General features: G+C 42.4%; 1 protein-coding gene across 2 annotated transcripts in view; it reads left to right on the top strand.

Moving 5' to 3' along the window:
• RTN4IP1 (reticulon 4 interacting protein 1) overlaps positions 1-16552 on the top strand; it is a 56915-nt gene that overhangs the window by 32921 nt on the left and 7442 nt on the right. For both annotated transcript variants that reach the window (XM_011952855.1, XM_011952854.1), the window contains exons 6-8: positions 3623-3759; positions 7760-7943; positions 12524-12616. In XM_011952855.1, coding sequence (XP_011808245.1) covers positions 3623-3759; positions 7760-7943; positions 12524-12616 — 414 coding nt within the window. The remainder of the gene's footprint in view (positions 1-3622; positions 3760-7759; positions 7944-12523; positions 12617-16552) is intronic.

Below are 16552 nucleotides of genomic sequence, written 5' to 3' on the forward strand. Positions count from 1 at the left end.
ATTTAAGTCCATGAGTTCATGATACTTTTTTCAAAAGAGTTCACTTGGAATTTGATAGGGAACCAATTTATCTTATAAACTGATAAAAACAGTTAAGCATTTGTCTTGTCTTTCCTACATGAACTGTATAATTGAGCAGGCCAAATAACATGTGAGGGGCAGTGATATGAGGGGGAGTGTTATTTTGTGAAAGTATTCAGGCTGGACGCAGTGGCTCATGCCTGTAATCTCAGCACTTTGGGATGCCGAGGTGGGCAGATCACCTGAGGTCAAGAGTTCGAGACCAGCCTGGCCCACATGGCGAAACCCTGTCTCTACACAAGAATTAGCCGGGCATGGTGGTGGGCACCTGTAATCTCAGCTACTTGGGAGGCTGAGACAGGAGAATTGCTTGAACCTGGAAGGCAGAGATTGCAGTGAGCAGAGATCACACCACTGCACTCTAGCCTGGGACAGAGCAAGACTCCATTCCCCCCACCAAAAAAAAAAAGAAGGAAAATATTCCAACTACTTAAATAAAAAGAATTAGAACTAGAAGATTACTATTTCGCAACCACCAATAAGCAGATATAGGTATTAAGCATTGACAGTTGCTAAGATAATAAAGAGAGCCTCAAGCAGACATGATGTGCCTCTAGTTTTGCCAGACACTGTCCATAGTTTTGCTAAAGGGATTGAAATGGAATCAGATCTAGTCTCCAGATCCATCTGCCAAGTTGCAGAAAATACAGAGGACAAAGCAACGTGTGGAACTGTCCCGTGGGTGTGCAGTCAGAAATTCCAGACTGTGGGAAACTCTACAGCTCAATGGCCTAGATTCTTCCACAGATAAATTATAAGAAAGCAAAGGGATAGAACAGGAGCTTATGATTTAAAAGAGACTTAAGGCTGGGCACAGTGGCTTACACCTGTAATCCCAGCACTTTGGGAGGCCAAGGCAGGTGGATCACGTGAGGTCAGGAGTTCAAGACCAGCCTGACCAACCTGGTGAAATCCCATCTCTACTAAAAATACAAAAATTAGCCAGGTGTGGTGTGACATGCCTGTAGTGCCAGCTACTCAGGAGGCTGAGGGCAGGAGAATCGCTTGAACTTGGGAGGTGGAGGTTGCAGTGAGCTGAGATCACGCCACTGCACTCCAGCCTGGGCAACGGAATGAGACTATGTCTCAAATAAAAAACCACAAAAACCCAAAAATAAATAATAAAAAAAGAGATTTAAAAGATACCACATTTGAAGAATGTACAAGACTATAGTGTCTAGAGAATGCATTGTTGGGTGATAAAACTTTTTGAAATGCAAAGAGGTGATTACTATAAAAATCAAGATAATGATTTTGGGAAAGGGTAGGAGGGGCTTCTGTGGTTTGGGGCACATAGGATAATTTTTGGAATGGCTTCCGGTGTGCTGCTGCTTTATCTGAGTGGTGTTCACCCTATAGCTGTTTTCTTTCTTTCTTTCTTTCTTTTTTTTTTGAGACAGAATCTCACTGTGTCACCCAGGCTGGAGTACAGTGGTACGATCTTGGCTTACTGCAACCTCCTCCCCCGCCAGCTCAAGTGATCCTCCCACTTCAGCCTCCTGAGTAGCTGGGACCACAGGCATGTGCCACCAGGCCCAGCTAATTTTTTTGTATTTTTAGCAGAGATGGGGTCTCACTATGTTGCCTAGGTGGGTCTCAGACTCCTGAGCTCAAGTGATCCACCCACCTCAGCCTCCCAAAGTGCTGCGATTACAGGCATGAGCCACCACACCTGGCCACACCTCTGGTGTTTTCTATAGTTGTGTTTTATATTACATAAAAAATTTTTATTAAGTAAAACTATTTTTAAAACATTTTCATAATGTTCAAAGATAATAAATGGCTCTAAATGGGAAAGGAAAAACTAAAAATTTGAGGGGAAAAACTAGAAATTTGAGGTAAAAAACCTGTTTCAACATATGACAAATTCTTCCTGAGGATTTAATACTGTTTAAAGAAAAACATGTATTAAATGTAGGTGCTTAGAACATACTTTTCTTTTTCCTCAATAGTTTCTTTTTTAATATAGTTATTAGAGAAAGGATGGTCACAATGAATGAGCTATTCATCTTGGGTTATATTCTTCACATCTTTGAATTTGATTTGGGACTTGCTGTGAAAAGCAACGTATCATTACACTCAAGTGTCTCTGTTTGCAGCCCATGAACAATACATTGTATATCATATCACTCCTAAATATTTCAATTCCCCACAGTTTTTCAGGATATATAAGTCTTTGGTCAATGTTGCTTTTTAAAAGTGAGAAATTGGGTAAGATTATGAATAAGTTAAAAACTCTTTATTTATATTTTGTATTTAACAGAAATTTACTGAGCACCTTTGTGTGCCACGATGTGAGGATTCAATAGTGAATGAGACAAACACAGATCCCTTGTATTCTAGTGAGCCTTTGCGTCTTATATTAAGGAAGCTCAGGAAATTGATACTTAGGACAGGATTGAGAAAACAAGCGATCTCTTATGATCTATAATTATCTGCACAAATGTTTCTTCGTAAACTTCGAGTGGCTATTCTCAAATTAGCTGAAAATAGCCCCCTTTTAAGTCTATGAAATTAACATTATAGAAAAGAATTTTAGCAATTTTGGAGCAGGATGCTTTCTGGATACTTAATTCTGAACAACATTAGAATTTAGCTCTCCTTTTAATTTAAATCTAGTTATTCTTTATTATTTTAAAATATAAGGCATCTGCATTTTAAAACCTGGGTAACATTTATTTAGGTTTTCTTACTCCAAGGGAGAGGACCTGATCCAAGTTTTTAAGAAAAAATGATTATAGTTTCTTCCCCTTCTTTTTAAGAGAACCTTTTCATATATTACCTATTACTTAATAGCTCGTTACTTTGACACACTTTCTGATTCAATATTGTGTTAACACTTATTAGAGATGCAAATGAAGATATGTGGCATTTTAATGTTCTGGATACATTTTAAATAGTCATTTTTCACTGAGACGAAGTCTTGCTCTTATCCCCCAGGCTGGAGTGCGATAGCGCTATCTCAGCTCACTGCAACCTCCGCTTCTGGGGTTCAAGTGATTTTGCTGCCTCAGCCTCCTAAGCAGCTGGGATTACAGGCGCCTGACCGCTACCATATCCAGCTAGTTTTTTGTATTTTTTAGTAGAGACGTAGTTTCACCATGTTGGCCAGGCTAGTCTGGAACTCCTGACCTCAGGTGATCCACCTGCCTCGGCCTTCCAAAGTGCTGGGATTACAGGCATGAGCCACCATGCCTGGCAAATTTGAGGCTTTCAACTCCTGTCTTTTCTGTTACTGGTGAGGCACTGAGTCCCTCTCTAAGTGGATTAGTTATAACTTCATGACAATAAGGTGGCTGGCTGTCTCATGTAGGGAAAATGATATCTCTTTCTTGGGATTTTTTTACTGAACAAAAGTTTAATCATTTTTACTAGTCTCTGACAGATGGCTTCCTATAGTTCTGGTTAAGATGACGTACTTAAAGTTCTCTGGAGATTAGTCCGATATATGTATACGTGGTGCCAGTGATTTGTTTTTTTTCAATGCAGTCGGTTTTTCTAATCTCTCCCTTTTTTATTCTGTTCTTTTTTGTGGGGGCAGGTAATGAAAGCATGGGATGCTCATGTGACAGCAGTTTGCTCTCAAGATGCCAGTGGACTTGTAAGGAAGCTTGGGGCAGATGATGTAATTGATTACAAATCTGGAAGTGTGGAAGAGCAGTTGAAATCCTTAAAACCGTATGTATTAGAACAATGTTCACACTGGGAATGGGAACAAGGACAGTTGATTATCCAGGTCTGAGATGGTTTGGTGGCTTTACAATCACATTGGAATCTTACAGAAGGATCTATGAAAGCATTCCATGTCGTTAGAAGTTACTTAGGTTGGCTTCTGTTTTAATTCCAGATGTTAATACAACACGGTAACAGCATGTGCATAGGTACTGAGGAAGTTATTTTGCCTACATAGTCTTAGCTAATTTTGAAGTTAACATGCTGGTTTGTAAGAGGCCTGAAGACAAAAATTGGAAATGTGTTCCTTTTGTGGCATCTGTCACCACAGGAAGAATATAGAGTAGTTCATGAAGTACATGATTAGCCAAAACATACTTTCCGTGTTTTGGCTTAACAAAGGCTTAAGAGAAACAGTGTAAGCCTAAATTTTGGTAATGGGAGCACTGTGGATGTTCCCAGTGTGTCTGAATGCCAGGCTGTGGTTTGGCCGGAGGTACCAAACAGGAATGCATTCAGGAATTCTCTTGGGTGGTGTTGATTCTGACTGTGACTCCAGCTTATTCATCTGACCTTTATCCAGCCAAGACCACGCTGAAGCTGACAGCACAAATGAGGAGTGTTTGGAAAGCTATTTTACTGCTTCTGTTTAAAAGGTTTTCCCTTTTTTGATTAATTTTCAGAAGTCAACTACTCTTGCCCACATTAAGTAGAAGTATATTTTTAAATAGAAAGAAAAAAGAAAAAAAGGGAGTCCTCATCTGATGCCGCCCAGCCTTTCTCAGCCAGTGCCACCAACTTCCAACAGTAGTTTGGCGGTGCACCCGGCAGCAGCCAGCCAACTCATCATTCCTTCAGCTGTTAAGGGAGCTTCTACTGTTGCCAGGCAGGGTTCCAAATACCTGCTACAGTGGTGAACCAGACAAATGCCCACTTTCATGGAGCTTACATTCTTGTTTGGGCGGTTTTAGTGCTAGGTGCTCTGAAAAAAAAAAATGAAAGGGAATAGACTAGGGAGGAGGCTGTTATAGGTAGGGAGGTTAAAGAATGCCTCATTGAGGAAGCAACATTGGAGTGGAGGCTTTAGTGAGCAAGCCAAATGAATGGGATTTGTGTGTGTTTGATGTTGTTCCCTGCTGTATCCCTCCATCTGGAAGAGTGTAGTAGCATGTAGTGGGTGCTCAATAATATTTAATTATCGAGGGAATCTAGAAGAACAATTGTTCCAGCTGGGAAGAACAGCAAACACAAAGCTCCCATGTCAGGAACATGCCTGGCATGTTTAAGGACTAACATTGTCCCTTTCAGAGATTTTGTCAGCTACCTTCTCCTCTGTGTGTTAGGGCCTGAGCCTCTTTGGGCACGCACTCTGTCGCCCAGGCTGGAGTGCAGTGGCACGATCTCGGCTCACTGCAACCTCTGCCTTCCGGTTTCAAGCGATTCTCCTGCTTCAGCCTCCTGAGTAGCTGAGATTACAGGCGCGCACCACTATGCCCGGCTAATTTTAGTAGAGACAGGATTTCACCATGTTGGCCAGGCTGGTCTCAAACTCCTGACCCCGTGATCCACCCGTCTCGGCCTCCCAAAGTGCTAGGATTACAAGCGTGAGCCACCGCACCCGGCCCGATCTTGTATCTTCTGATGCTTCTAGGAGTAGCAACATGATACTGGGGCCAAGTCCTACCCATTCCCCTCTGTCTACCTTAAGGGGTTTTGTTTTGTTTGTTTTCTCGTTTTTGTTTTTGTTTTTGAGATGAAGTCTCACTCCATTGCCCAGGCTGGAGTGCAATGGCGCTATCTTGGTTCACTGCAACCTCCGCCTCCTGGGTTCAAGTGATTCTTGTGCTTCAGCCTCCTGAGTAGCTGGGATTACAGGCACTCACCACCATACCCGCCTAATTTTTCTTTCTTTTTTTTTTTTTTTGTGGAGATGGAGTTTCACCATGTTGGCCAGCCTGGTCTTGTACTCCTGGCCTCAAGTGATCTGCCTACCTTGGTCTCCCAAAGTGCTGGGATTACAGGCATGAGCCACCGCACCTGGCCTACCTTAAGTTTTATACATGTCTGGAATTTGTCACCAGAGAACAGGAGAACTTGAGAGACGGAAGGCTAGAGGACATTCAGTCTAGGCTCCCAAACTGGTGCTACGCTTCCCTGCTTGACATGTTTTCCTGGCAAGTGGTCTTGCTCCTTTCACTTGTACTTTTCTAGTAGGGGGACCTTCCTGGCTTATAAATGCAAGCCATTACTACTTCTTTTCTTTGATAGCTTTAGTTGAAATTGATCTTTGTAATTTCTGCCTGGAGTTTGACCTCTCAGTCTACCTAGGATAAATATGTTCCTCCTTCCAAATAGCAGCTTTTTAGGTATTTGAATCTTAGAGTTTTATAGCAAGAAGGGGCTTTGAAATCCTTCAGTCCAACCCTATGATGCTGTAGTTGAGAAAGTGAAGGGCAGAGGAGTTACGAGTTTTTGCATACTCGAGGTCATGCCACCAGTGATTTGTTGGGAGAGCTGGATTCACAACCTGGTCTCCAGATTTCTTTCTCAGACAATGCCTGTTCTGTAATACCAGGCTGCCCTTAAGTTTTCTTTAAGTATCCTCAGATTTGTTCATTCAAAACTTGGAAATGAAGTAGACACTTTTTTAGTGAAAAGAATGGTCATCTATTAAGGTCATCATGCTCCTGCATTTCACATTTCATATCCTTAGATTATATTTGCCATTTTTTTTTTCCTCCTTCTTCTTTTGAGACAGAATTTCACTCTTGTTGCCTAGGCTGGAGTGCAATGGCATGACCTCGGCTCACCACAACCTCTGCCTCCCGGGTTCAAGCGATTCTCCTGCCTTGGCCTCCCGAGTAGTTAGGATTACAGGCATGTAATCCTACGCCTGGCTAATTTTGTAGTTTTAGTAGAGACAGGGTTTTTCCATGTTGGTCAGGCTGGTCTCAAACTCCCGACCTCAGGTGATCCACCCGCCTCGGCCTCCCAAAGTCCTGAGATTACAGGCCTGAGCCACTGCACCCGGCCTTGCCCTTCTTTAGTTTGGTTCTATAAAATACTCAAGATCCACAAAGTTGGCCAAAGCTGGTTTCAGGAACTTTAATGTTTGACATCATCCAGATGAATTTGGAAGGGAGAAAAGATTTACCAAAGAGGAATTCATCAACTGATGTGCTCAATTTATATGCATGTATTCTCTATATAGATCTTTGTTTTCAAAAGTATTTAAAAGCTTATTAAGTTTTTACCCCCTTTCAGTAGAATATAGTGATTACAGAAGTTTTAGGTTAGATGTAAGAAGTTGAATATATCTGTTAGTTCCTATGGATTCCATTATCACTGAATTTTTTTGGCATGTTAGAACAGGCTGTTCATTTCTCCTTTTGCATTGTCCTGATGCTGTACCTGAAGCCAAATGATAGAAAATTCCAGAAGGTGAAGAGGATGCTTCCATGAGCATTTCTGACTGTAGAGAGAATAAAAGCAAATCAGTCTTATAGGTGAAAATCTCATACTTTACTTTCAAGTATCCATGTGCACTAAAGAACATAGCGAATGGAAAACTTGGCAGTTTTTTACAAAGTTTAATTAAGTCAGACTTTGTCAACCTTGGCAACCTTCGTTTCTCAAGGATTGACATTTTGGGCTGGAAAATTTTTTAGCTGTGAGGGGCTCTTCTGTGCATTGTAGTGAACCAGAATCACTCTCTGTTCAGAACTACTTGCTGAAGCCATTCTAAAGTACTAGAAAATGAAATGATTTTATGACAAAAATTAGTCACATTCAACTTATCTTGCAGAAAAGTCATAGATCCAGCGAGTGGGTATGTCCTTCCGTCTCCATCAAAGCAGCCACCCCTCTGCAGGATGGCGAGAGGTGCAGCACAGTGCAAGATTCGCCACTGAAATAAACCCAAGCCAACTGGTGCTGGAAGAGAAGGGGGCTCAGAGTCCAGTGTAAAGCCTGACAACAATGTTTTGATTTGGTTCTTCCTCTCCAGGTTTGATTTTATCCTTGATAATGTTGGTGGATCCACTGAAACATGGGCTCCAGATTTTCTCAAGCAATGGTCAGGAGCCACCTATGTGACTTTGGTGACTCCTTTCCTCCTGAACATGGACCGACTGGGCATAGCAGATGGCATGTTGCAGTCAGGATTCACTGTAGGTTCGAAGGCATTAAAGGTAGGAAGAAGGGTCTTGGTTGGTGACTGCAAGCAGCCTCCTGCTGCTAGAAATTGGTTTGCCACCTAGCCAGTTTCTCTTCTCTTGGAGGCCGCATAGCACAGTGGCTGCAAGCATGGACTCTGGAGTCACACTGACTGGCTTCAAAATCTGACCTCTACTTAGTAGCTGTGTAACCCTGTGCAAGTTACTGAAGGTCTCTAAGCCCCAATGTCTTCCCCTGTAAAATGAGGCTGATAATAGATCTACCTTACCACATGGTTGTAAGGATCAAATGAAGTAGTCCATATGGAGACATGGCACAGTGCCCTTATTAAATGTTAGCCTTTATTATTACTTACTGCCTCTCTTGATTACATCTGATGTACTGTCTGTGCTTCCTTCTTGCCTCTGCCTGATGACCCTCTCTCTGTTTCATGTCTTAACACTTACAGTCTCTTGTATATAAAGATGAAAACTTACAGTTGCTGTTTTCATTGTATTGGGATAGACCAGTGATTCCCAGACTGGGGCTTTCAGACATTTAGAAGTCTATGAGTAAAAGAAGTTGTACTTTTACTTCAGTAAGCCTCCACTCTTGCCTTTGCTGGGATTGTATCAACTTGTTCTAACACTGCATATTCCGTGTAAATTTGAAACTCCAGCTATTAATGACATGATGGGAGTTTCTGGGACTTGGTTAGTCAGCCTGACTCTGAAACAGGGCCACTTTTACGAGGGCTGTATGAAGCTCAAAACTGAATACGTCTCACCCAAATTGCACACTTCGGTGAGTGGTGGGCATTGAAGACTAGGGCAGATGAGCCTCAGTCACAAGACTAATGGAGCTTGAGCATCTGCTCTCCACTTTACCTCATAGCCTGTTGTCATCACAGTGGGGACAGAGGCTTTTATAATTTCATGGGATAAACTGGTGGTAATTATAGATCATTGGTTTAAAATATGAATTGATGTTAAAAGGGAATATATGATAGAAAAATAAAGATAGTCTGGGCACGGTGGCTTTTATGCCTGTAATCCCATCATTTTGGGAGGTGGGGATGGGAGGATTGCTTAAGCCTGAGGAGTCTGAAACCAGCCTGGGCAACATGGTGAGAGTTTATCTCTACAAAACAATAAGAAAATTAGCCAGGTCTGTTGGTGCATACCTGTAGTTCCAGCTGCTCAGGAGGCTGAGGCCAGAGGATGGTTTGAGTCTGGGAGACAGAGGGTGTGAGCCGTGATCGTGTCATTGTACTCCAGCCTGGGCAACAGAGGAAAACCTTGTCTCAAAAAAAAAAAAAAAAAAAGATTCTATTTTTTTAAATTAGACAAAATACTTGAGACTCTGGAACAAGGCAGTAGAAAGTTCCTTGGTGGTAAAAAGGCTGTGAATAGCTGTGTCAGTCTGACCAACGCTGACTCATGTTTGTGAGATGACTGGCTTGATAATTATCTTTAGCATTTTATTTATTCCAGATATTAATTTGGGACCTTTTATGGGGATGAAACTTAGGACTTTGGTCTCTTGAATTCTGTGTACTAACTAAATACTTAGAGGTCGTAACAAAGAGCTGTGATGGAGGAGACCACGACTCAATTCTTATGAAATATTATTGGTAATAGAAATGAACAAACCAGGCCCTGCAGGCCCTGCACTGTGGTGTCCTTTATTTTCTTTTTTTTTTTTTTTTTTTTTTTTTTTTTTTTGAGACAGAGTCTCGCTCTGCCGCCCAGGCTGGAGTGCAGTGGCTGGATCTCAGCTCACTGCAAGCTCCGCCTCCTGGGTTCACGCCATTCTCCTGCCTCAGCCTCCCAAGTAGCTGGGACTACAGGCGCCTGCCACGTCGTCCGGCTAGTTTTTTGTATTTTTAGTAGAGACGGGGTTTCACCATGTTAGCCAGGATGGTCTCGATCTCCTGACCTCGTGATCCACCCGTCTCGGCCTCCCAAAGTGTTGGGATTACAGGCTTGAGCCACCGCGCCCGGCCCCTTTATTTTCATTTGATTCAGACAGTAGCCTGAAACAGTGTCCACAGGGTACTTTGTGGTAGAGAAAGGGCTCTTAGCTGTCCTTTCTCTCTTCTTTCTCTTTCACAAAACCCAGATTTTCCAGTGCTTTAAAATGTAAGTTTAAGTTTTCTGTAAGATTTCAGTTTGTACTCCAGTGAGACCTCTTACAAGTTAACCTTCAGAGTTGTCCTCGGAGAGTAAAACAGGCATAGCTATCTTCATTCTCTTTTCCTCCTACTTGAAAGATGATAGTGGTAATCTCATGTGAAAACCTTTTAAGTAGTTTTCAATGTCTTTCTGATTGTGCACACAGTTAAAGCCTCATTGTCATGCTTCTGACTCTCCTGCCTGCTCTGATTTACTTTCTCTCCTATAGTGGCCTGGGTGGGCGGCGGAGGGGAACACAGACCTCTTGTAGCAGAATATAAAAATTCTGCTGTTACAGACCAAAAGTTTCACTTTACAGAGCCATATGCTGTGAAGAGTTATAGAGGTGGCAGTTGTGACCATTTTTGTGCCTTCTTTAATACCCTAAACAATTACCAGAATGTTTTAATTGTAGTCTGTGAAGCCAGACCTTAGGGAAAAGTATTTGAACAGATCTTCTGTGATTGTCATTAACTGGATCCACAGTAAGCTTGGGACATTCTTAGTGCTTCTGGCATTTAGCCACATAATCCTTCAAACAGCTTTTTTGTTTTTCTTGTTTTGTAGAGACAGAGTCTTGCTATGTTGCCTAGGCTACTCTTGAACTCCTGGCCTCAAGCAATCCTCCCACCTCGGTCTCCCAAACTGTTGGGATTATAGGTGTGAGCCATTGTGCCTGGCCTCTTCTTTTTAGGTTAGTTGCATAAACCAGTGCATCTCAACATCTTTCATGCCATGACAGACATAGAAAATGATAGTATTTGAACAGCACATTGAGGCTGCCTTGGGTAATAGAGATGAACAAACCAAGCCCTGCTCCTCCAAGACCAGCCTATCCGGAGACTTCTACCAGCCCTGGCTCTGCCTGGCTATCGTGAGGGCTAAGGGGAGTCAATATCTCATCACACCAATTCTAGAGTATGCCTGACTCTCTTTACATCTGTTGTCCTAGGGTAATTATTAATGATGAATCCTTTAACTCTCACAGGTTTTCTGGGTTGGACGATAATCTATAGGAACACTCACCCAGTAAGCCATCCTGGCACACCCAGTGGAAAGCTTTGCCTAGGCAACCACTTTTCTTTCTTTCTACATTCTTAAACTGAATTGGTGTTGTCTCAGTCTTTCCTCAGTAAGCTTCACTTTTAGCACTGGACAAGTATTGATAGAATACTTTCTATGTGTGAGGCATTTTGTAGACATTCTCATTTCATCCTTCCAACAATCCTGCAAGCTAGGTGGTGCTACCAACATTCTACAGGCCAGGAAATGGGCTGAAATAGGTAGCCTGATAAAAATAACATAACTAAAACAAAACAAAAATAATGCAACTAGTAAGTGCTGGGGTATGGGGTTTCCACTGAATTTTCCAGCCTCACGCCAGGGTAGTAGCTTATATCATACTGAGTGTAAGCTCAATGGCAAAGAAGTCTGAGCTCACCTCACAGTTGTGGGTAGTTGTGGAGAGGGCAGCACTGTGGTACTGGCTGACCCTCTGCTACCTCAGATTGCTGCCATCTGATGAAAGTTTGGTTGGGCAGGTCATTGATGTATCATGGAGAACCTCAGCTCATTTGCTGTTTCCATAATGGCCCACCCTACCTTCGACATAAAGAATAACAGTTACAGCCAGGCACAGTGGCTCATGCCTGTAATCCTAGCACTTTGGGAGGCCGAGGTGAGAGGATTCTTGAGAGCAGGAGTTCAAAACCAGCCTGGGCAACATAACAAGACCCTCTCTCAATTAAAGAAACAAAGAATAACAATTATAAGTGGCCATAGACTGGTCATGAGCCCTCTTGGTGTAAGATTTTTACGCATCTTCAGTTGGAGAGGTATTGCCCCATAATAGATTAGATGGCTTTGTATTTGCCATAACCGTAGGGAAGATTCAGCCATGATGTATAAGGAGCTTTGCACTTGTTTTGCCTTTAAAGCCACTTTATTCCTGTCAGAACCAGAAAAAAAAAATTGTGATTGGGCTTCTTGTCTAAGATCATATTTTGGTGACTTATTGTCCCCAAAACATTTTTGAATTTGGTGAAAACTTCTTTTCTGGTGCCTCTGGGCTTTATTCAAACCTTAGTAGGGAAAGCCTAGAGGTCTCAGCCCCTGATTCCTCCCGGGGAGGAAACCCACTGTGGAAAACCATGTAGACGGTCATTTTAAGGAAAGCTTTCTTGTGCTTACTTGTTCTTCAGTCACAGTTTAGAGAAGGAGCCTAAGTGACGTGGATATGTCTTTGTTCAGTTACTTATTAAACATTTATGGAGCATCCATTCTCTGTCAGTCATTGTGCCAAGGGGCTGTGCACACATTTTGTCAGCATGGAATGAGAAGTCAGTTTGTTGTAGTCATCCAGAAAATGCTTTTCCCTAAATCGGCTTTTAGTCAGATTTTATGTTTTTCTGTATTTGACATGTTTTGTTTCTTCTTTTTAGCATTTCTGGAAAGGAGTCCATTATCGCTGGGCATTTTTCATGGCCAGTGGTCCATATTTAGATGACATTGCAGAACTGGTGGATGCGGGAAAGGTAAGTGCACCTGGAAACCTGGATTGGAAGCCTTTGTATTTCTAGAGCACCTCCTGTAGACCTGCCCACTGAGCTTCGTCAGTGGGGACTCTACAGAGCTAGCCTGCTCACCTGACTTTGTGCTGCCTTACATGGCCAAGTTTACATGCTGTGTCTTTGGTTCTGTCTCCATGGGAGGCGTAGACGCAGACTGCTCCATCTGTACAAGAGCTTCTCTCATCTAGTCAAACCCCTTTGGTTTAGTAGATGAAGAGGCAGGCCCAGGGAGGTTATAGGATTCCCCCAAAGACACTTGGTTAGATCAGAGCACAGCTGTGATCTACATTGGGCTGCTAATATTTCATCAGGTCCCCAGGTCTCCTGATTTCTAGGTGGGTATAATAAAATTGAGGGCAAATAAATAGTCTATCTGAGACAGTCAGTGGCCAGGGTGAGGGTGGGTGAGGATTGATGGGGATTTGGGTGAAGACAACTGGCTGGTGTACTCTGCCTACTAGTGTCTGTCCTGCTGTGGACTCTGTGGGAAAGCGACTGTTGCTTATCATCTGGTCATCCTGTTTTGGATGTCAAAAGGTCTTTCAGGGATTCTGGGGATTGAAAGCCTCCTCAGCTGCCACCTGCTTATTTGGGTTTTTACGTGGTCTAAACCACCCTGACATTCCCATCTCTAGAGGAATAACTGAGAAGGTGGTATTCTGGTGCTGATATTTTTTATGTTATTGAGAGATTGTATGGAATTATAGGATGGAGAACTTCCAGAGGGTTGTGTGAGATCATAGATAGGCTGATTCTCATTTTACAGGTGAGAAAGCTGACTCACCAAGAAACAGGGGCATGCTCAAACGTGCAGAAATGGAACCAGCACTCTTGTGCTTTTCCCTCTCCACCTTTCTGCTGTGTTCTTAGTACTTGAAGCTGATTTGGGACTTCAGCATACATTGTCTTATCTTTGTCACTTTGCAGTGAGCAGGGAATGGAGTTAGAGCAGGCTAGCATTAGCATTGTGTGAACCACTCTGAGACATTTGGACAGAGCCCCTGGAGGTGGGCTTTCTTCTTCTGGCCCTTGGCCCTTGCTGGCATATTTCATCTTTCCGTTTCGATTTTGGAAAGGAATGTTTTTGGGAACTAATGGCTGCTTTTTCTGTATTTGAGGTCTTTCTTCTTTCACAGCCAAGGAACTATATAAGAAAGAGGATGGCCTGTTACTGTTTCCCAGATATTTGGGTTCCAGGCTTATGTGTCTTTTCGTGGACTTCTAAGTTTTGGTGTGTTCTGATAGGGGCAGGGGCTCAGTGTTATTGTGACTGTGTAGCTCCTTCTTTGTAGGGTTCTCCCATATCCCACGAGAATGCTTATTTTATTTCTAGGAAGGAGAGAATGAATTATCATCAAGTAAGTGCTGCGTGTGGTTGGAACCCCATTATTAGAGAGGTCTTTGTCCTCCAGAAGTCCACGTTTGTGTTTGTCCTGATATCTGCTCCAGGCTGTTCACATGCTTACCACTGCTCTTCTGTATTCAAAATATTGTGACTCTCTCTCTGCCTGGAAATTACTGTTTACCCAACAGAGATGAGAGGTGACTTGTATATATCTACCTACTACATTTGGCAGATAACTGGTAATGGCTAAAATAGGACATGATAAACAACAACAAAAAAGGATGTCCTTGAAGTATTCTCCAAGGAGGCTGAGTGAGCAAATGTGCCTTGTGCTTTGATTCTCCTCTCCTACATGGGCTGTTTGGGCTTGGGTGTCATTTCTGTCAATGAGGGGTTCTGGGACTGTGAAGTTGGTATGTGGCACTGGATGCCTCAATGAGGCCAGCTCTCTTGTCGTGTCCCTGCTTCTGTGTGGATGTGAAAGGTCATTGCCTTTTTATCCTGGGAAGTTGGAAAGAATAACACAACAGATCTTACTTACGTGTTGTGTGGTTAGTAGAGAGTTGTTAAATCGGAGGACATTTAAATTCTTCCAAGCTTTGGCTGAGCCTTCATGATTCTCATTAGCAGGTAACTGTTAGAAGAGCTACAGTTGTTTTCTGATGGTGAAAAGCTGTGAAGTAACAGAGCCAACTCTTGTAAAATACTTGAACTTTGAAAAAATACATTCATAAGGTTCAAAAACCCTAAAAATGGAAAAAGTTATTTCAAGAAATCTTCTTTTGACTGCTATATCTCAGTCACTGAGATTCTGCTTGTCAGATGCAGCCAGTATTACTAGTTTCTTGGGTATTCCAAAGATTATCAAAACAGGAAAAATATTTTTTTCCCTCTCTTTCTCTTCTTTCTTTCCTAACACAAATGAATAACATACTGTTCTGCAACCTGCTCCTTTTTTTTTTTTTTTTAACAGCACATCTTCAACTTTGTTTAATGTCAGGATATAAAAGCTTTCTCATTCTTTTTTTAACAGCTGCATAGTATTTGTATGGGTACACCATAATTTGTTGAATTTCAGTCTTTTGCTTCAGTGGATAACCCAATATTTATGTTTAGTACCTCATTGTATATATAACGATTTCTGTTCATGGAAATGGAATTGCTGAGTCAAAAGATATATGCATTTATAATTTTGATAGTTTTTTTTTTTTTTTTTTTTTGAGACAGAGTCTTGCTCTGTCACCAAGGCCGGAGTGCAGTGGTGTGATCTCATCTCACTGCGTCCTCCGCCTCCTGGGTACAAGCAATTCTCCTGCCTCAGCCTCCTGAGTATCTGGGATTACAGGTGCCTGCCACCACACCTGACTGATTTTTGTGTTTTTGGTAGAGACAGGGTTTCACCGTGTTGGCCGAACTGATCACGAACTCCTGACCTCAAATGATCCACCTGCCTTGGCCTGCCAAAGAGCTGGGATTACAGACATGAGCCACCGCGCTTGGCCTTTGATAGATATTAAAATACACAGCTTTTGAAAATCTAGTATGTATATTTAGTGTCTGGAATTTCTCCTGTGGCCTACCTTCTAGGCCCCTTCTCTCTTTACTTACCCATTATCTTACCCTCTGAACCATTTTACCTCATTAGAGACTTGTTTTTAAGAATGTGAAGAAGATCTGGTTACTGGTTACTTGTGATTTAAACTATCTTAATATCTGAGCTGGGTTTGGTGGCTCATGCCTGTGATCCCAGCTACTTAAAAATTTGAGGTGGGAGGATCGCTTGGGCCCAGGAGTTTAAGACCAGCCTGGGCAACACAGGGCAATCCCATCTCAAGGGGAAAAAAAAAAAAAAAGAATCTGGATGAATGAGTATTACTGATGGAGTCTAAATTCAGCTTATTAGCCCTGCGTGCCCCAGTAAAAATGCAGAAGCCACCGAGTTAATATCCACAGTAATGAGCATTCTGTCCATCCATTAATAGCATCGTCCTTCTGCCTTCTTTATGAACACCAACCCTACCTTTGCTTTCTCCCAGTGCAGCACTCAGTAAATGTTTTTGGAATTAAGGTTTCCTGCCTTTCATGTGCTCACCATTGTCAGGCTCAAAAGTGAAAAGGAGCTGAAATTTCCTAAGTATGTGGGGATCTCACAGTCTGTTTTTCCTGGAGATCCAGTCTTAGGCATTGTTTTCACATGACTGTTGTCACGAAGGCTTATTGCGTGCTGTAGGACTCCATATTCATCCTATCTGGGCACAATTTCAGTTTGAATTTTAAGTTACCTGGTATTTTCATTATATCTTAGATAAAGTGGTTGGCAAACTACAGCCTGTGGGCCACATTCAATCTAAGGCCTGTTTTTGCACGTGCTCTGAGCCACGAATGGTTTTTACTTCTTTTTGTTTTTGAGACAGAGTCTTGTTCTGTTGCCAAGCTGGAGTGCAGTAGCACAATCTCGGCTCACTGCAACCTCTACCTCCTGGGTTCAAGCGATTCTCCTGTCTCAGCCTCCCAAGTAGCTGGGACTACAGGCACCCACCACCACACCCAGCTAA

The sequence above is a fragment of the Colobus angolensis genome, unplaced genomic scaffold, assembly GCF_000951035.1.
Source record: "Colobus angolensis palliatus isolate OR3802 unplaced genomic scaffold, Cang.pa_1.0 Scaffold35, whole genome shotgun sequence".
NCBI classification, from domain to species: Eukaryota; Metazoa; Chordata; class Mammalia; order Primates; family Cercopithecidae; genus Colobus; species Colobus angolensis.